This window comes from Equus quagga, chromosome 6 (assembly GCF_021613505.1).
Source record: "Equus quagga isolate Etosha38 chromosome 6, UCLA_HA_Equagga_1.0, whole genome shotgun sequence".
Lineage (NCBI taxonomy): Eukaryota > Metazoa > Chordata > Mammalia > Perissodactyla > Equidae > Equus > Equus quagga.
This window is the reverse complement of record NC_060272.1, coordinates 34,021,338-34,043,170: the sequence shown is the minus strand read 5'-3', so window position 1 is coordinate 34,043,170 and position 21,833 is coordinate 34,021,338. Positions and strand designations below refer to the sequence as shown.

Sequence of the window (21,833 nt, the reverse complement as noted above, 5' to 3'; positions counted from 1 at the left end):
TAATAATGTACCTGATCCATACTAGGCCATCAAGAAACATAAAATGCTAAATAAAATTACACCTGCTTCTCAATTTACCTGAAGTTCATTAACATGTTTTTTATAACAGGGTAATGATGAAGTTAGCTTTTTTAAAAAAAAACATGCATAACCTGGGGCCGCCCCCGTGGCGGAGTGGTCGAGTTCATGTGCTCTGCTTTGGCGGCCCAGGGTTTCCCCGGTTCGGATCCTGGGCACGGATGTGGTACCGCTCATTAGGCCATGCTGAGGCAGTGTCCCACATAGCACAACCAGAGGCACTCACAATTAGAATCTACAGCTGTGTGCTGGGGGGCTTTGGGGAGAAGAATAAAAACAAAAGATTGGCAACAGTTGTTGGCTCAGGTGCCAATCTTTTTAAAAAAAAAGCACACTCTCATGTGGGAGTCCTGAGGTGTCTGTGAAGTTCAGCAGTACCCCCCAGGGTGGCAATGCTATGACAGGACTCCGTGGGCTGTAGTCGCAGTGGTCAGGTCGTCCCAGACCTAAGGGCGACCTGAAGGAGTGAGCCCGATGGGGCGCAGGAAGAAAGGAGCACTCTCAGACCCTCTGGAGATGCAGCAGCCTGTGCTAAGCAAAACGATGGCTGGTTTAGGAAACGAGATGGAGCTTACCCATTTGACTAGAGCAGAGGACAAATGAGACCACAGGCAAGACACCAAGCTGGACAGGTTATCAGGGACATGCTCATGAAAGGCCAAATGTGTTATACTAAATAAAGGTTGAATGATCCTGGGAGGAAAGAAGAGACTTTGAAGAGTTTTAAGCTGAGGGTAAACTTGAAATTTATGTTTTAGGAAGGTCCCTCTGCCTGAGGCGAGGAGCAGTCCGGGTAAGAGATGATAACACATATTTGGGTAGGCTCCCTTTGGAATGCCCTCTCATGCCACACTCACCTTGAAGTAGGGCTTGTGCCAAAGCATATGTGGTTCCATAATGTGGAACAGCAAGAAACTGACATGATATTGAATGTCACGGGTAGGTAGAGAGAGAATAGGCTATAAGAGCAACGAGCATTTCACTCCAAAAATCCCCACTCCACCTCTCTTCTACTGCTTTTTTCCTTTGCTTCCAGTTGATTCCCTATCCTAGATCCTTCCTCTGTCTTTGACGGAGACATTCAACTCCACCTTCTGCTTGCATTTCTCACTCAGCAAACAAAAACCAAGTAGCTCAATATCTGTGACTTAGGGGTTTTCCCCAAGAAATGGGGAATGGTCTCAGTTTAACCCACCAGAGCAAGGAAATGAACTAAGGTGGCTGCAGTAGTGATGAGAGGAAATGGGCAAATATTTTGCAGATGAAATTAGCAGGTTTCAGAGACTAACTATGTCAGAGAGAGAGAAGTCTAGGCTGACTTTCCTCCAAGGCCACTGCCCTAGACCAGACTTTTACTTTTTTTGGCCTAGATCTTGATCACATTCGCCTAACTGCAGTCTCCCATTCTGTGTTTCTGCCCCAACGTATAAAATGGATTGAAGCAAATCTGATCATGTCTCTCTCCAGGTGACTGGCCTTTAATGCCTCCCATTTCTTTCCAGGTAGAGTTCAAACTCCTTCAAAGGTCTACTAAGACCTTCATGATAGAGTCCTCATTTTTCAGGAGACTTCTCTACCCCATCCCCTTCTCTCACCATGGGAACACTAACTATACTTCAGGATAAAGGAATGACATGATTTCAGAAATATACCATCCTCTCTCATTCATCTATTGCCTAACACAACCTAGTCAACTTCTACTCAGGTCAACCATCATATCTTCCAAACACTTCTGACACCCACTCCAAGTGCTGTTAGCCCCTCATGTCCTGGTTGAGTGAAACGCCTGTTGCATCACTTTGCATACTTGTAGTATAAAGTCTCCTGTTTTCTAATTATCCCCTTGCCACTAGACCACATGGTCATCAAGGACAAGAACTTTATCTTCTCCACCTTTGAATACTCAGTATCTAGCTTGGCTTACAAAAACTATTTGTTGAGTGAATAAATAAAAGTGGTGGAACCAAGATTCAGATCTAAAAGTTCCCACCCTAAATCCAGTGTTTTTCTCAATACATCACAGCTAATAAGATTGACACATCTATACTTCAGATGACAGATTTCTTACTCTTAATGTAGCAGAGTGAAAAAAATTGGTGAAATGGTGATAAAATGGGGAAGTCAACATGGATATTAAGAGACCACATTACTTAAACCTACACTGATATTCGAAATACTTAACTACTACATGTAGTGCAAAATGTTTAAAAGTTTAGTCCTAAAGTTAACAAGAAGATACCGTATCCTTTTATTGGACTACAAACAAATTTGAGAATATTCTGAGATATATATTTTATGTAAACGCATTCATATCATATGCATCAAGGTGTCCTTAATTCTTTGGGAACTAACCCAATTTAAAAATTTTGTATTTTCTTATCTTCTTTCTCTCCCTTGTTATCTATGAAGGGGCACAGAAAACAAAAGGGGTAGAATGCAAATCTGCCAGCGTGGTTGTCTTTTTCTTTTTATATTCATCAGCAAAAGGATCCATTAGGAAAGAAGTTAGAAACTGGTAACTGACAATGTACTTTCATAAATGTTCCTAAAAATTATATTTGTTGTCTCTGACTCTATTGAAAAGAATTACCAGTGAACCAATTTTAAGTAGCAACCATCCAACCTATGCAGATTTTGTGAAGGACTCTAACCAAGGGCTTTTTCTCTCCTATGATAAACAATAGTAAAACCAATAAGCCAAGGAAACTGTAATAATGTATTTACTGTAAATGAACTAGACATTACATTGATTGGATGAAGATGTAACAATGCATGAAGCATAACTAGCGGAACATTTTAAAAAATCACAAAAGAAAAAGAAAATTCATTTTCAAAAGAAATATTGTATCCAAGACACCTCAATCTCTGAACACTGTAATACAACTCATAACATTGACTCAACATCCAGAATAAAATTTACTTTAAACTGAACAATTGAAAGGAAAAGTTTCTTTTCCCAACGTGAAGATTCTTTGGCTACCACCTGTGTATCACACACATAAGGTAATTTTCATCACCAGACAGTAACCAGATGATATTTGTCATACTCTTCATAAGAAAAACCTCGCCTACAAATAGAGAAATTTTAGGGAAATCCAAGCAACAAATCAGTTGGTGGCCCTAAGTGAATGGGGTATCTAGAATCAGCATTTTTTTGAACTTAGAAATTACATTAACTTTACTAATAAGACTTTATTTTCTTTTAAGAAACTGTCTGGATTAGAGGGCATGCTGATTTGTAACAAGTCATCACATTTACGCTGAGTAACGGTGTAGAAGGGGGTTTCAATGCTTATCATCTGCTCATCGAGCAGATTAGAGCTATACTCTTCTACTCTATAATACATTATAGCTTGTGTATAACAAACTCCCTTTGAAGAAAATTATCCCAGATAACCCATCTGTGATCACATAAGTACTGCAAAAAGCAGTGATGATAAATATTGTCTGGAAAGGCAAAAATGCTGCATCAACTTTCAGAGGCACTACTGTAAGATCATCTGTGAGATGGAGAACTGCAAATGTACTTTGAAAGTTACTCTTCTTCCATACACCCAGCACGCATGAAAGTCTTCTAATAAGCTATCTGGAGGCTGAGAAAATTGGGAGTCCAAATTCAGAATCATAGGTTGTAGAAGGGCTTGGTGCCACTTTCTCCTTCCCTTCTGATGGATTTCAACAGTTCGTTCTTAAACATTTCACAGATCTCATAAATTTTCACATGGAAGGGGAAGATGATTACGAGTTTATTAGATTCTGTCAATTGGCAAAAAACGAAAACAAAAAACCCCAGCATATCATCTTTAGAAAACCAATCACAATTGCATGTCCTTATCTTTCATTAAAGGTAGAGAGAAATAAGTAAGAGTGCCCACCTTTTGGTGGGAAAATGGCAAATCCATGTCATGGACTTTTTGTTGGCACCCCAAGGGAAGTCTGTTCACAACTGCAGGAGTAATTTAGATTAACAGGTAAAAAGTTGATCTAGACTATTCAGGTCTCACATTAAATTTCTGACACCTAATATTTTTAGTTTGAGTAACAATGCTGGTCTAATTTGCTAAAAATTAGCAACATTCTCTTTCCCCTCGAGCTGGGTGGGTAGACTCCACCACAATGTCTTGCTTTCTCCTTATGCACGTCTAAAGTAACACCTATCCAGACTCAAAATGCATGTAGATACAACATGCTAGTTGGCACAAAGCAGGCAGGGGAGGAACGTCCCCACTTTCCTGAAAAACCCATAGGAGCATGACTAGCAATTAGTCGTCTTCCTCATATATATACAATGTCCGTAGATTTTCAGACAGATATGCATAGTTGCACAAATGTTTCCCCTTCCCCACTATTGAGTGAAACATGCTGCTCTTTGGAGAAAAAAATACATTCATTTTTTTCAAGTATATTTCAATATACAAAGATGCTCTAGCTCTGATTCACTACAAAGACAAAATAATTTCACGTGTGTCCAAGGGGAACTCCATTTTAACTTCCCTTTGGTGTGGATTTCATGAAGTTTTGATTTAAAAAAATGCTCTTAATATACATCGACTCCTTGTATTTCAAAGCATGAATCCTTTATGTCCATCTTATATATATGTACATAGTCAACAACAACAAAAACCAGTCTACGTATGTACAATGGCTTAGGACTGGCGTAGGCTAAGAAAAGCAAGGTCCACAGCTAGGACGAGGGCGCAGCACCAGACTCAGGTGGTTCCGTCAGCTCCAGGGTCCAGCGCTGGGCCAGCAGCATGCAGATTCTTCCCTTCCGTAGCATTCTAAGAGCACTTTCTGCTGAGACGGCACTTCTTCAGTTATGGCTTGTTTCCCGTCTTTGCTTTGTTGTTAGGGTTGCAGTTTAGGTCTCTGAGCAGCGATTCGCAATTGGCGAGGGCATCGGCTGGCAGCAGCTTCCGGATCTGCTCCACTGTCTTTTGATAAGCTATTTTCTCTTGTTCCAGGGTCCGGATTAAAGACTTCAATTTGGTCTCTCTGGTCAAAAGATTTTCCATGTTGGATTCCAAGGTCTGGATTTTAGCATGAGCAATCTGTTTTGGTGGGGGGGGGGAGGGGAAAACAAAATCCTTCAAATCAAAAATCTGAAGACTCTGATTCTTCATTGTAGCAACAGCCAGGCCTTACATATATTAACTAATCATATCATATTACTTAATGACATATTATGAGAAGCAAATACTCTGAAACTTTCCATGAAATGGAGATTTTTAGGTTTCTCAAAAATAAAATTTCGGTACTAACAAAATACATCTCATTTCACTGAATACACCAAAAACACAATATTAAATCATCTTCCCACAGTAGGGGGCGGGGGGTTCCTCACTCCACACACCGGTGTCCCCCTGGAGTGAATGGGATCGGCTGAGGGAGAAACAGGAGATTTCTGACACACCTGGAGGTGCAAAAAGAGGGGTTTTGCCCTCTGACTGGAAATGCAGGGTTTTCTGAACACATCCTTGGAATCTTATCAGTTTTTATGGGTGTCAGAGATTCCCACAGAACTTGGGAACCCAGACATGATGACAACATTGAACTTTCAACAAAAAAGTTTGTAGCCATTAATAAAAATCATTATAATATAAAGCAAGTCCAAACCCACTTTCCCTAACGAGGAAGTGCTCAATTAACCACCATTGAAACATCCAAGTAGTAAGGGACTCAGAACTCATCTCCCTCCAGAAAGTTCACCTTCTAACCTCCCCTCCGTGATCACTCTTAAGCCTGCCCTCAGGGCTTGGATACACAGCACACAATATACAAGTTGCAGATGTGGAATATTAGTTTATACTAAATTGCTTATTGCATTTGTAAGTGTGCATTTATAAATAAATATATAATATTTTATATTCCCAAGTAATTGTAAGCTCCTTGATGGCAGAGATTTTGTGTTACATGTTTTCAATCAATTCTCTCAAAACTGTCCTCCTTTTCTTTCCATTTCTGAGAGTTTTACTCTAGACGATTCTCATCATCTCCAATCAGATTTCTGCAAATGACTTCCAGCTGGTCTCCCTACCTTCTCCCGCCCCCTTCTAATCTGGCCTTATCAAGGTTCCCGGATTGATCTTTCTGAAGTATGGCTCAAACATTTTGAGAGACTTCCTTCTCAACAGGGTGAAAGCCATGCTCTTCTGCTTGACACTGAAAGTCATCTGCATCCATCATATTTATCCCACTTCTTCCCAACATACATCCTAAACTGACGTCAAGCGCTCTCTGCTGCTCTAACATATCTCCTTATATATACCGCCCCCAACTCCTCACTCCTTTCCTCCATCAACCCTTCAGCGTCCGGCTTCAGCCCCAAATCCCCACAGTTTTCCCAATTTCCCATATTCAACCACTCGTTCCTTGAACTCAACCAAAGGTGCACGACACCCAATAGGTATTCAACTAGATTCCACTTTGAATTGCCATTTAACTATTTCGTGAGTGCACATTTTCTCTCCCAAGTGGTATTTAAATGAACAAGTGCATTTGTAGTCTCTGGAGCACGTGGAGATAGTCTGATACACAGGCCCATAGTCAGCAACAGTTCAATCCATGTCGCATCTCTATCATTCCTGGGATAGTTCTGTGTATGCAGGAGGCATGCAAGCACTTCTTTGGTCAAATCTTTATCTCTTTACCTGTAATTTTTCTAGGAGGTCCATGTTTTGTCTCTTCAGTTGGTTATTGGCCCTCTCTAGTTTCTCCATAGGCTCGCTATCCTCACAGGCATAGGAAGATTCCTGAAGCTCATCCTGCAGCACGTGATATTCCACCTCATAAGCGTGTAACTGTTTAGAAATATCCATCTCAAAAACCTGCCATGAAAACACCAGGGGTTAATCTGGCCTTCAGTATGTATAGCAGATACAGTCTGTGTATGTGGCATACTTCATCTGGATTTCCAAATACCTATTAATCAGGAAGAGTATGGCATACTAAAAGGAAGAACAACAGATGTGACTGTCAGGATAAGGACAAATAGATTATTTCTACACAATCGAAACATTCTCATGATGAGGCTGAGACACTAGAGTAAGATAATATTCAAGGATATTTTGCAACCAAAATATACATAATCTAATAACTATCTCCCAAAATGTAGTATACCAAACAACATTTTTATTAATTCTTATCTATGTTAGAGATAATCTTTGCTGATTAGTAAGCAGAATTGCATACAGCATTTCTATACTAATGAGACCAAAAGCACTTCTGATGGTCGGTGGGGCAGAAAGGTCTTATAATAAATATTTCATGCATTTGCTAATCCATGTGAGCCACCTAGGAGTCACTTACATATTCTACCACACAGAGAATCTTCCAAATTGCACATCCTGAGCACTATACAGACTGTAGGGTTAACTGGGGCTGCCTCCACTCTCTCATTTTGCCACCCAATTGGAAGACAGTTTGCATAGAAGTTAAAAGACAGGTAAGCCCTCCTTAGTCTAAACTTAATATGGAAGGTAAGGCAGCAGCTGCCATTTAAACAACAGTGTCTACACTAACGCTGTGGGGAGAAAAGGAACCACAAAAAAATCTGACTAACTTACTTACCCTACTACTATTAGAGATACTCAAATCTCAGAATTTAAGTGGGATTTCTAGACAACCTGGTCATCTCTCTCAAACAAGCATCATTTTTCCTACCGAATGGGTATGGATTCAATGGACTATTACACACTCATTAAAAATGACAGCAATGGATCTATATTCACTGGCATGGAAAGATGTCCAATACTCTACAAGTATTTTAATACAAAATCAAGTTACACAATAGTATGTATAGTATGATCTCACTTACATAAAACTGTATACATATTTATATGTGTATATGAGCAAAGAGAGATGTGTAAAAGGAAGCTTTAAGGTTTTAAATCTCAAGGTGTTGAGATTTGTAGTTCCTTTTACTTTCCTCTTTGTGCTTTTCTGCATTATTTGCATTTTTTATACTGACCATAAATGAAGCTCATCAAGGTCTCCTTTAAAATCAGCAGTTCGTTCCACGTCAATCAACTTTAACTGTTAGAAAATTCTCTCTAAAAATCAAGTCCAAATCTACCTGCCCATAAATTCTATCCATCAATCCTAGTAACAATCTCTAAAGCCAGGCAATTCCCTCATTAACTTTAGAAGATAGGGGACCCTGGGGCTGGCCCCGTGGCCGAGTGTTAAGTTCACGCACTCCGCTGCAGGCGGCCCAGTGTTTCGTTGGTTCAAATTCTGGGCGCGGACATGGCACTGCTCATCAAACCATGCTGAGGCGGCGTCCCACATGCCACAACTAGAAGGACCCACAACGAAGAATATACAACTATGTACCGGGGGCTTTGGGGAGAAAAAGGAAAAAATAAAATCTTTAAAAAGAAAAAAAAAGAAGATAGGGGACCTGATGTCAAATCAGAGATCAACTCTCTCAAAAGTACAATCTCTGACTGATTGCCAGTCAAACACATACTTCTGAAGATTTAACAAATAAACAAGCAAATATATAAATAAAAGCTATACCTTTCAGCTTACAGAGCATTTTAAGAAATAAAAAAGTTCACAGATCTTCACAGAATAATCTGCCTGTGATGTAGATCCCACGTAATGGAAAGAAAATTTTATGTGTATTAATATTACTGTAATAAGCGTTCATGTTACAGTGCGAATTAGAGCGTACAAATCTTCAACCTAATTGGTTACATTTGCTTCCAAAAACAATGTGAAGAAGTAATAGGATCATTATGGTAGGAAGGAAGTTGAGACTCAAGAGAGGTTGTAACTTGCCCAAAGTCACACAGCTAGCACCAGAACAAGATCTCAAAACTGCCTTTCCCTTGCTCTAAACTCTGTCTTTTATCTGCCATCCCAAGTGCCTCTAGGAAAGTGGTAAGTTTTGTTAAAACTCATAGAGCTTGTCTCCTTTGTCTACAGATCTGGTCTTAAGCCTATTCATGTCATCTGGACAACAGCAATATATAAGTACCACTTACCTGGTCCCTATAAAGAGCCAGAGACTAGATACACGGTGTGTTGGTTACTCTCCATTTGCTCCCCAGATGCACTCTCTGCCCTCACCCATTCTGCTGTACTCTGGGAGGCAGACCCTTGTGACCTGCATTCCCCACACTTCCTCTCCTGCTGGCTTCTGGTTGGGTATGGCCAATGGGAGGAGACAGAAGGAGATCAGAAAGGGCAGGAGAATGAAGTTGGGTATTTCTTCCCTGCCTGGCTCACCAAGAGTACAATAACCTCCAGAGACCCTGCCTCCATAGTTCCAGCACTCACTGGGCCTGGGAACACTGTTATATCTTCCCCCACCCCTCCAGCACCATGGGTATGAACAGCTTCCCTCTGTTACTAGTTTCTGGGCACCTGGACATCCATGTTTGGTTCCCTTAACCCTGCCCACACCTCTGTAAACGGTACCTTCGTCTGAATCATTGGAGGTGGACTCTGTGTACTGCAAGGGACTCTGATTGATGTATCAAGTCTCCTCATTTAAGCCTTGCAAAACGTCTCAGATCAGTATTGTCCCACTTTGGATATGAGAAAACTAGGGTTCAGAAGGTTAAAGTGATGTGTGCAAGCCAAACAACTAATAAAAGAGCTAGAAGATGCAGATACAATGCTGTCTAATTCCAAAGCCTATGCTCTTGCCATATGGACTCTTTGTATATTTTAAAACAGAATTAACAACATTACAAAGGCAAGTCGATCTCATTTTATTCTCTGGTCTTCCTAACTCCGTCTGTTCTATCCTCCATCATACTATTGGTCTACATTGGAAGGATTCCTGAAAAACGCATTATGGAGCACTGGACCACTTTTCCTGTGCACAGCCACACAGATGATATCACAAGGTAGAAATTTCACAACAGCCTCATTTCTAAATAAAATATATCAATCCAATTTTAAAAAACTGAAAAAATAATACCTGTCAAGCAAAACTAGATCTTTATCCCAAGACACTTAATACATAATTAGCAGAGAAACTGCTGTGTAATCTTATATCTTGTTATCTTCACTTAAATCATACCTGGGTGATAATTTTTTCCATTTCAGATGTATTCATATCAGGTAGCGTGCTTTTAAGAAACTCAACAATATTTTCAAAGTTTTCACACTCCATTATAAGCGTCTCTTGGCTGCTCAGGAGGCTGAGCGCAACCTTAAATATAACTTCAGTTCCCTGAAGAAATATAATATCTAAAAAAAGAGAATATGATTTTCATGATCAAAATTATGCATCCACTATTGTAGCAAGCATACTCTTTGTGCTAAAGGGCTTTTTGGTGGGGTTTTGCTGTTGCTGTTTTAAACCACAGCAGCAGGACCACAGAATATTTTGCAAAAGCTATTGGTCAAAACTATCTAGTTTATTTTTTTTTTAATTACTATGACTGAAACAAGTAAACAGATGTTTGAATACTCTCTTTACTTATTCAGGAATCTCAGATAAGTGCAGGGTAATAAAAAAGACAAATTATATATCTGTTTGTCTATGTATTTATTTATAACTTCCAGCCACAAATTTAATGGAGACAAGGTAAACCTCAAAGACACTTATTCAAGCAATGCTGAGATTTTTCTTCACAAGGGGAATACAAAAACAAATCAACATAACCAGTTAGTACTATTTAAATTCTCATTACCACAATAAAAAAGTAGATGAACCAGTTAATACGTAATTAAACCTCTACTAGAGAAGGAAATTTTAAAAACTTTAAAAGACAAATCCCCAAACCAGTATATAACCTAAATCAGAAGTGAAAGAGAAAAAGGAAAGCTACCCTAACTTTAAACTCAGCTTCCTAACAAACACAAACATGCAACAGTTTTGAAAAGCACCAAATCCTTTTGCATGAAAGTTTCTCTCAATCTATCATTCTATAACCAATAATAAACAACAGGGAGTCTTTTAAATAGAGGGAATTGTGAAACAACCAGTTCAAACATGGTCATTCTTCTTGTTCATGCATCCTTTCCCTTCCTGACAGTCTCTATTCTTTACTAAATTCAAAGAAAGGGATTGAGCAGCTACTGGAGAGCTGACAGCATCATCGATATTCTCACAGCAAAAAACAGGTTACTGGGGAGATTTGTGTCTTAAACTCTGACATCAAGCTTCCAAGGGTAAGTCAAAGAGAGGTGCCCTGAAATATCATTTTGATTTGACACACTATTCTCTGAGAAGAAAAACTATATAAATATTTTGACTTTTATATATATATAATACATAGCCACATATATTAGTCACAGCCCCCAATAAGAAAGACATTGTACATTGTAACCTGGTGCACATATACATATAACACACGTATCTTCAAAACCGAAGTTTCTCCAAACAACATTTTTCCTTACTATTTGTAATACTCTGATATTTTCACTGTATTCTATTCTATTTCATTTTTTTCTAATTCTGGTGATGACTTACAGTTGGGCCAACACTCATAATTTGACAAAAAGCCCACATTTAGCAAAAACAGAGTTATAAATATTGACTGCTTTCACCATGGATACCAAATAGAAGAGCAAAACATAAAAATTGTGGGAGCCCTTTCTGAGGTCATCAAGATCCTAAACAACATCATTAGAACAAACCTCCACTAAAGAGTTGTTTTTTAAGAAGAATGGACCTTGAGGGTATTATGCTAAGTGAAATGAGTCACGGGGAGAAAGTCAAATACCATATGATCTCACTCATAAGTAGAAGATAAAAACAACGACAAACACACACATAGAAACAGAGACTGGATTGGTGGCTACCAGAGGGGAAGAGGGAGGGAGGAGGGAGAAAGGGGTGATCAGGCACTTGTGTGTGGTGATGGATTGTAATTAGACTTTGGGTGGTGAACGTGATGTAATCTACACAGAATTCAAAATATAATGAGGTACACCTGAAATTTATATACTGTTATAAACCAATGGTACCGCAATAAAAAAAATTATGATAAAAAAGTCAATAAAAAAAAGGTGTTTTTAAAAAAATTTTTGCTTTTCAAATAATAGACTCAGACAAAGCTAACAAAAGACTTGTGAACAGACTTAAGTGTCCCCAAAGGGAGCATAAACCATGCCATACACTCTTTATTCCTGGTGGCTAACACTGTGATGGAGCAAGACAGGAACTCAAGAACTTGCCCCAGGCCCTACCGCCTGTGCTTAGTGCTTTTTCCTGAGCCACCCAGCCTGAGAGATTGGCACCACGACTGTACTGGCATGAAAGGAAAGTCACTTAAGCAATGAAACAAGAATTTCAATTAGCCTGTTAACAACAAAAAGTCAGATTAAGAAATGCCCTTAGAAATAACATTGCTATAGGTATTTCCATTGACCCAATCAGAGAACATATCTCTCTGTTTTGAATCCAGGTTGAAGACGACAATGGGGAAGGAAAACAAAGAAACAGAGGTAGGAAAGATGTGTATAAAAATCTGGAAAATTATATGGGGTAAGTCCTTCATTCAGATTTTTAAAAAAGCATACTCTGATTTTTAAATGAAAATAGCTCTATCACAGCTTACTCAAATACAGGAGCCCAATTCTTCTTCTTTCCCTTTTAATTTCAATTTTATTTAAGAAAACATGTTTTCAAATTACTCTCAGAATAGAGCCAGGTACATTTATCAAATTCCTCTAGCAATTTGCTATTCTGTGTAACACATGATAAAACAATCAGGGCACGATATGGCTAGAAGTATATTCCTCGGAATAAATAACACTGTTCCACTGGATCATACGCATCTCTTACCAAAAACTCTGGCTACAAATCCTAATGGAAACTGAGAGGCAAACAATGTGAGGAACCAGGGGGCAGCGTAAAGACTGGGGCTGATCTCGTTTTCTTCAAGATGATTGTAGAGATCTCTGTGATAGTCATGAAGGAGCCTGGACAGCTGGTACATCTGAATCTAAAGTTAATTTGGAGAAAAAAAATAAAACATTACGCATTTATCTGAGTGTGCATAAAATATACTAACTTTCATTCTATTACTCTAATATTTAATAAATTCATATATAGTAAATAAAAGTAGTATTATTTTATTTTTATTATTATTTTAAAGTTGATATTAAAGTTCACTTAACTGAGATCATAAAGCAAGTGACTGAAACGAAAGTCCATCTAAGACGATTAAGCAAGTTTCTCTGTCACATGTGTTTTAGTATCACATATATATAAATATGGAAATGGCATTTTTCCTCATGCAGGAAGGCATTGCTTTTGGAATTTAATCAGAACTGTCCTGGCTCAGGACTCTCATGGAAGGTCCATTCTTATTTCAGATCAATTCCAGAGAAGCCTCCATTCTAAAGAACCTACTACATTTGGTTCAGAAACAAAGCCTAGGGCTGGCCCAGTGGCGTAGCAGTTGAGCTTGCACACTCCACTTCAGCGGCCCAGGGTTCACTGGTTTGGATCCCAGGCGTAGACCTATGCACCACTTATCAAGCCATGCTGTGACAGACATCCCACATACAAAAAGTAGAGGAAGGTGGGCACAGATGTTAGCTCAAGGACCAATCTTCCTCAGCAAAAAAAAAAGAGGAGGATTGGTAGCAGACATTAGTTCAGGGCTAACCTTCCTAAAAAAAAAAGAAAAGAAATATATTTTTAAAAAAAAGAAGCAATGCCTGTCTCTCTTTGTTGAGTCCAGCATCTGATTGATGACGGAGCTCCAGCTTAGACCTGTCAGGCATTCTGCATTGCTAAGACGCTGCTCGGCTTAGAATGCTATGGAGCCAGAAGCTTAAGATGTGATTTCTAACATCCAAAGTATTTCAGCAGCATATTTTTCATTACAAAGGGGATTAAAGCAAAAGTTTCAGTCATTTATGAATGTATCTACTATTAAAAGAAAAAATTACCTCATTTGGCTACTGAGTTGATTATTGGTATTTCAAAAAAAGAAAACATTATAAAGATACCATAGAGCAACTTTTAAACTCTTAGGTCTGTGATAGCTAAAAATCAAGCAGGAGTAAATAATATGCAAATTTGTGAACTGTGCTTTGACTTAAACTTTTACCCACATAGTAACAGATTGAGTGGCAGTTCCTTGATCAGATATATCGCTTAACATTTCAAGATATTTCATATTAAAAGAGACCTCAACCGCCTCACTTTACAAATAAGGTAACAGATACCAGATGGACAGAGAGCCTGCAGTGCCCGAGCTCACACACAGTGACACAGGGAATCTGAAAGCCAATCAAGCAATCCCTAGTGATCCCAAGCCCACTGCTGCTTCCACTGTTGAAAGTCCTATTGGACAAAGAACACAATCTTTCTACCCCTAGAAAGTGGGAAAGTGTTGTATGTCACTTTATAGAGCAAAGAGATCTATTCTCCTAGAATCAGGTATCCAACCTTGTGGCCTATAATAATGCTGCCACCCGAGATTTTTAAACATCTTCATTTTCATAATTACAGACATAAAATATTTATTGGGCCATATTAAATTAATATATAAATCCAATTTATATGAATTTTTATAATGTCAAATTGATGAGGAAGTTTTAAATTGAAAAACCATCGCATTTCTAATGTGATAGCTATATCTCTCTCTCTATTTATAGACCAAAATCAAACAGTACTCCTAGGTACTTTCTGCTTTTTGAAATTCTAATGATAGCTACTAAACCGTTATTTCTAGAAATCAGAGCTATTTAATTCCTTACAAGGGTACCAATGCTTCCCATCTGATATAAGATACCGGTAAACTGTTTAGAAATAAAGTAAAAAATAAAAGCTTCCATAGTCATTATTTGACTTGTGAAATGTTTATAGACCTACGAATAGTCATCGACTAGGAACCGAATCACTATTTTTGATTTATGTATCCTGGTGAACACACTTCACGTGAACTCACACCTGAAAACCCAACATTGAGAGCAAAACCCTATCTCCCCAGCAAAAATTTCATGTTGAAGAGTAAAGAAAACTGGAGCACTCCTGCTCCACTCATCCGCTCAAGAAAATACCGTTTACTACAATATTTATCAAGTGAAAACACAGTCCTTTTTTGCCTCCGTATTGGCAACTAAAATATGAAGTGTCAAAACTGATCATTGGGAACCAGAGAAAAGAGTATATTTTTAAAACATTTTTTAAATATTTTCTTTCTTATCTAAAGCATAATATTATGACTAACTGGGCATCATGCCTACCTCATTTCAAAGGAGGAGAACCCCGACATTCCTCTCTTTAAAGTCTTCCCTTATATTTTTACCACTAAAAGCTTTAAATTCCAAGGTAGTGGTTGTTTGAGATATTATATCTACAGATAAAATGTAAATTCCTAATTAGAAACCTATACACTGAGGAAAGTGAGGTTTAAAGTAGAGAGGAGAACCGTGTAAACAGGAGGTTTGAAATCGGGCGAAGACAGCAGTGGCAGTGAAAACCCTACTTAACTAAAAAATCTTACCTGTGCTGCTTCAGAGCATGCTAAGAAAAGCAGACTGAAAAGAACTACTGACTTGAAACACTTTTTCCTCTAACAGGGCCTGTCTGACAGTAAGATAAAGGAGGGGAGACATGGTAAGCTCAAGAAGAAGCATGTCTCTATCAAGTCTTTATGCACTCGAAGTAAAAGAATAAAGTCAGTATATCTTCAGATTTCAAATAAAAGATCTATGAGTCTTTTCAATTGATAAGTTGAGAAAAAGGGAATAAAGATGACTTGATACTTTCTCCATATAACTCGTAGACTTAGGGGACAGAGCCTTGAGTACCCACCACCGGTCCAGAATTGCTTATTTACTCACTTCACGAACTACGGAAAAGTCATTCTGCGTGTGGATGTCACACTCTTAGAGGTTTAACAAAATCACAAATCCCACACTAAAACATGCCTCTACGTTTATCCAAGTTCCAAGACGATGGGTCCTGATTCCTTTATCTCGGCTGTAATTCAGAAGACGGCCACCGCTAAGATTTCTGGTAAGAGCTTTAGGAGCTCCTCGGGAAGCACTAGGGCCTCACCTGTAGCGACATCATGTCCGGTCTGTACTGCTTGCGGAAGCCCAGGTCGTACATGAGGAATTTCAGCATTTCAAAGGCTTGCTCTTCGCTCATGTGCAGAAGGAGGACTCCGGCCACAAAGCTGATCCCCTGACAGTAACCCACTTCTGTGTCCAGCAACGAGTAGGCTTTCAAGAGGTTAAAGAGCGACAGCTGCCCCGCCCCAAGCTGCGCCGAAAAGTAGGGGTGAGTAGGGAAGGTCCTTCCTGCAGGGGAAAAGAAAAGAAATAGTTTTGAGATGTCCTGATGTGTTGGAGACCAGCATGAAACAGCATTTCAGTGATTTCCAGGAATAAACAAGCACCCTTTTCCGAACCAGCGAGACTTGCTTGAAGTACCCATCACAGAGTCTCCCTCTCTTTAGCAAGTCCCAAGTCCTACGTGCCAGACCCCCACCCCAGCTCCATATATATGATAGTGGAGCAAACATGTGATGCTAACGAGCACTCCTTTCTAGAAACAAAACAAAATTCCACAAACGAATCAAGGACATGGCCGGGGAGAGCCCAAGAGAAGAGAACATAAAATTTATTCCGACTACAAATCAAGGCAAATTCTAAGTTCTCATAAAGACCACTGAAATCAGAATTCTACAAGAGGTATATTATTCAAAAGGAAATCTTAGTAGTCTGTAAGCAGACTTATTCCTGCTTTGCTTGTAATACGACACTGGAGGGACTTTTGGGGGTTTTTTGTTTTACATTCGGTCTAACATTTAGGAAATACTTCTTTCAAATGTCCTTTCCTCTTTGTTTCTTTTTTTTTAGGTTTTCAATTTTTTTTAATTTAATTTTTTTTTTTTTTTGAGGAAGATTAGCCCTGAGCTAACTGCTGCCAATCCTCCGCTTTTTGCTGAGGAAGACTGGCCCTGAGCTAACATCGGTGCCCATCTTCCTCTTATATGTGGGACGCCTGCCACAGCATGGCTTGCCAAGCAGTGCCATGTCCACACCCGGGATCAGAACCACCAAAGCCGAACGTGCGAACTTAACCACTGCGCCACTAGGCCAGCCCCCTCCTCTCTGTTTCTTAAACCACCTCCATGAGCCATGTAAACCTCTTTTCTTTTTTCAATATATCCAAAAAGGACAAGGACAGTAAAAGGTCAAGTCGATTTTAAATAAATTACCCTCTGAAATTCACCTCTGGGTATAAAATTACCACAGAGACATTTCAGCAAGCAAATAAAGTCAGTCCTGGATCACTGAAACCCTGGCACTAAACACTGAAACAAACCCATCTTCACCACCAAAGCTGTGCACCCTGCTACGGGACTTTCCTTTTGCCACAAAAATGAAGGGGGATGTTAGCTTTCTCGTGAAATGATTACTCATGTCGGTTAGAACTTGTAAAAAGGCCAGTCTTTTAAATGTTTTCCACCACATATGCTTAAAAGTGATTTTTTTCTCCAGGAACTGATAAGATTCATTCTGCAGAGCAAGAAAGGGGAAGATATGAGAAAATAACAAGAACAGGTTGAGGAAACACAGATGGCTACGTGTAGAATCAAATAAACAATTTTTAAAATCCTTCTACTTTCTCACTTAAAATTTTTGCTATATACTATGCTATAATTTATACTGTCTATCCAAGACATTAATTCCAGCTCCATTTCTTTTCTGACCAGCCTTTCCCTGTAATCTGATCCCATCATCATCTTCTCTTTATTAGGACATCTTGACTAGCCCTAAATGCACCATCCCAATTTCTAATCTCATCAGCAATTTCTGGTCACCGAACCACAGATCTGCAGGGGTCCATAGGGACTGCCTCGTTCAATGGCCTCATTTAAGAGAAAGGATTGTGACTGAGAAGCAAAGTAATTTGCCTAAAACCACAGTTCAGTGGTAGAAGCAGGATGACAACGAAAGTTTTCAGTTTCTCTGTAAAATTTCCTTTTTCAATTCTATTGGTATCGAAAAATATTAACAGAATTGGGCCCTTTCCCCAAAAAAGTTTTTTGTCATCTAAAAGAAACAGAGTTCAAAACTAAGTTTTGGCCAGTGATTTTTTTTATATGTTGTAATATAAGGTGACCTCAAATATAAGGTACTCCCTTTCTTTTCCCAAATGGGCTCAAGTAACATTTCTGGCCATTTTAAATACATCAGCTTTTAGAGGTACAGACGAAATAGTCAAATGTCAATGTACAATATTTAATCCAACAATTTAGATATTTTAAAATAATAAAATACGTATTATAATATGTTAATTTAGAGAAAAATCAGAGATAATATATTTTTTTCAATCATACCATTTTTACTTTCCATAAGTTATTTGAAATTCAGCATTTAAAAACATAGCTTTAGGGGCCGGCCCCATGGCCGAGTGGTTAAGTTCTTGTGCTCCGCTTCGGTGGCCCAGGGTTTTGCCGGTTGGGATCCTGGGCGTGGACATGGCGCCACTCATCAGGCCACGTTGAGGCGGCGTCCTACATATCACAACTAGAAAGACCCACAACTAAAGTATACAACTATGTGCTGGGGAGATTTGGGGAGAAAAAGCAGGGAAAAAAAAAAAAGATTGGCAACTGTTGTTAGCTCAGGTGCCAATCTTTAAAAAAAAAAACACATAGCTTTATAATGCTGTCCCTGGAAATTCTCTCCCAGGTCACAAGTGCCCATTCATTTACCATTAGGACAGCTAATTTGTCTTTCATCCTATAGGGATGCATTCACAATTTCTATAACATAACCACTTAGTATATTGCTTTTTAAAGTGGTATTTAAAGGCTTGTTTTTAGCAATATGTCCAGGAATACTTACTCTTTATCTCCACCAAAAACCGAAGGACAAAACCCAAAAAACTCCACAAAAGCACCTATTGTTTACCTTTGTAAATTAGCATCAATATGACAGGCATACCTAAATCCACGAGAATAGCATGCTGCTGAGCAGTGAGCTGCTTTAAAAGCTCTTTATAGGATATGTCAGGAGGTTGTTGTTTATTAGGCAATCTGTGTCTTAGACGATACTGTAAAGCTAGGAACTGCCAAATTTCCCCTCGTCGACTTTTGGGAACACCTACAATCAAAGAGATAAAAAAGCAAGGTCTTGAATACTGGAATGAAGTTGCTAGATCACAGTTGATTAGCTATGTGACACGACTGGAAAACAGGCAGCTGTGCTGTCTTGCATGCCACCTTGTAATCACACTGTATGCTGTACTGATAGAAGCATATTTTGACAAATTTAATCCTGTAGTTGCCGATGTCTTGCGAAAGAAAACCCTCAGGTAACAATGATAGTAATGGCAATATTAACAACATCAGCCAACAGTGAGTGAGCACCCAATACAACATTCATTGAGGGGGCCTAGCTACTGAGCATTGTAACTACAGAAACTGCACCTACACCATTCACATGTACTCAGAAGACAACCCAATGGGATAGCTAATTACTATGATCCCCCACTTGCAGATGGCAAAGCTGAGGCAGAAAGAGGCTAAGTAACTTGCCCAAGTTCACACAGCTAGTAAGCGGCAGTTTAGCATTAGAACTCTGGAAGTCTGGTTTCAGAGGCCAAATCCTGAAATCCTGACATGTATTACTGCCTATTTTCACCTTTTATTTGGTTTGAAGCTAGTAACAAATGCTCATCTCCATAGGATAATTTCTAAGGTATTTGTCATCAACAAGTAACTTTGTAAAAGAGAATTAAATAGCATTCTTATTTGGTCATAAAAGAATGAAAAGAATAAAAATGGTAAATACAATATGAAAGCATAACTGGAATGCTCCAGAACATCATTCAGCCTTTGAGAAAAACATGTCTAGCATACACAGTCATGCCCCACATAACAAAGTTTCAGTCAATAACAGACCACATATATGACAGGAGTCCCATTATAGTAGTACCATATAGTCTAGGTGTGTATTAGTCTGTGCCATCCAGGTTTGTGTAAGTACACTCCGTGATGTTTCCACAACAAAAAAAATGCCTAATGATGCCTTTCTCAGAACATACCCCTGCTGTTAAGCAACGCGTGACTATATAATGAAACATTAGCTCCATTATGCTTGATAAGCAAAGGGTATATCACAAGCGGTTCAAACTATGATAAAACTTGCATTTTTTTATGCCAAAGAATATGAAGTAAAGCAGTGGGAGGGACAGAATTTGATTCTGCACAGCGCAGGCAATTTTATTTCACTAAGTATTTTCAGTTCAGATAGACTGGATCTGGAATAGATTCCCAGGCTCCAGCTGGTTCAAGGAAGGTTTAATGGCACTAATCTGTTTGCAATGCAATGCCACAGTTTGCATAAGCTGAAAGCATCGTTGCCCAAAATGTATAACTCAGGCTCACTGACATGTTTTATACGGCCCTCCACGATATACCTCCAAACTACCTTTTTCAGTGCCATTACCTACCATCCCCCGCCATACACTAAGTATAAGAAGCTTATGGTTATTTTCACTCCTCCAGTTTCTTATTCCTACTGTTGCCTTTATGGAATTGTAAGCTCCCCCGTTTGATTGTCTAGTGTATTTCTATTTGTCTTTTACGGATGAACCTGAATGCCATTCTTCTGCTGAAGCTCTCCCTAACATCTTTAGGAGTAATCCCTCCCTTTTCACATACTATTAGACTCACACTCTAACATTACCATACTGGATTACAGTTAGCTTCACACTGTATGTTCATCTATTTTCCCCACTTAGATGGTGAGCTCCTTGAGAACAGTAAGCATACTTTAACCTGTGTATGATGAAATCCAAAATATGCCTTGCTACTTAAACATTTGAATGAATGAATGAACCATAACATGTAAAATCATTTTTAGATGGTAACATTCGTCAGCCCGTTAAATGAATCCTGACAACATGAGTGGGCTGTTTTATTATCCATCTAAAAATAATTTTATAAAAAGCTATTTCACTTTAGTTAAACATTTGTTGAGCATCTACTAATGTAGCAGAGTAGAGAGCATGGCACTGAGGATACCTCATCACTGAGAGATGAATAAACCCACTCTCAGGAAAACTGGTCTCATTCACTCATTCATTCAGTCATTTATTCATTCAGTAAGTCACTTGGGCAAAAGCTGTCTTAGGTGCTAGGTGTGCAGCGGTGGGGCAAGAAAAACATACCAAAGAATGGTGTGGTCCATATCTCACACTCATCCTATTAACCACTATTTTGTCTCCTAAATAATTCATTCAATGAAAATCTTTAGAATTTCTATATCTTCAAGGAAAAAGAACAATATATTAGGCTAATAAATGTAGCATCTTACAAAATTAATCTTAACTTAAACTTCACTATGCAACAGTTTCACACATTATCACAAGCTTTTAAAACAAGATTCATTATCAGGTTTCTTTGGGTATTTTTGAAATGTTATTTTACACCCAGTTTATACAAGCCATGGAGATTCTCATTTTAATACATTTAATCTGGGTCACAGAAATTGCATCTAAAATCTCCACATTACTAGTTTTAACTTTAAATTTGAGATGTTTAAATATCGGTCATTTTATATGGCACAGCAGCAATGCAGTATAATGGCTAAATTTCCAATTTTATAATGGCAATTTTCCAAACTAAATAAAGGAATAAATGGATAGAAGGAAAAGCGATTGACAAGAATATAAATCTGTAACACGTACACGTAGATGAATACACATGTACACACAAATGTACACATAAATGTAAATACACACTTCTGACCAAACGATGGAAATGGGTCAAGTTTGTAAGGTTGCATTACTTTTATGGACATGATTA

The 21,833-nt window shown here is 38.7% G+C and overlaps 1 protein-coding gene across 9 annotated transcripts in view; it reads right to left on the bottom strand.

Annotated features, from left to right (window-relative positions):
• Positions 1-2,782: 2,782 nt before the first annotated feature.
• The window catches only part of TBC1D4 (TBC1 domain family member 4), a 172,717-nt gene continuing 153,666 nt past the window's right edge, over positions 2,783-21,833 (bottom strand). For all 9 annotated transcript variants that reach the window (XM_046665082.1, XM_046665083.1, XM_046665084.1 and 6 more), the window contains 6 exons: positions 18,967-19,125; positions 16,064-16,308; positions 12,830-12,989; positions 10,115-10,284; positions 6,729-6,905; positions 2,783-5,129 (listed from right to left, as the gene is read on the bottom strand). In XM_046665082.1, coding sequence (XP_046521038.1) covers positions 4,896-5,129; positions 6,729-6,905; positions 10,115-10,284; positions 12,830-12,989; positions 16,064-16,308; positions 18,967-19,125 — 1,145 coding nt within the window. In that variant the 3' untranslated portion in view covers positions 2,783-4,895. The remainder of the gene's footprint in view (positions 5,130-6,728; positions 6,906-10,114; positions 10,285-12,829; positions 12,990-16,063; positions 16,309-18,966; positions 19,126-21,833) is intronic.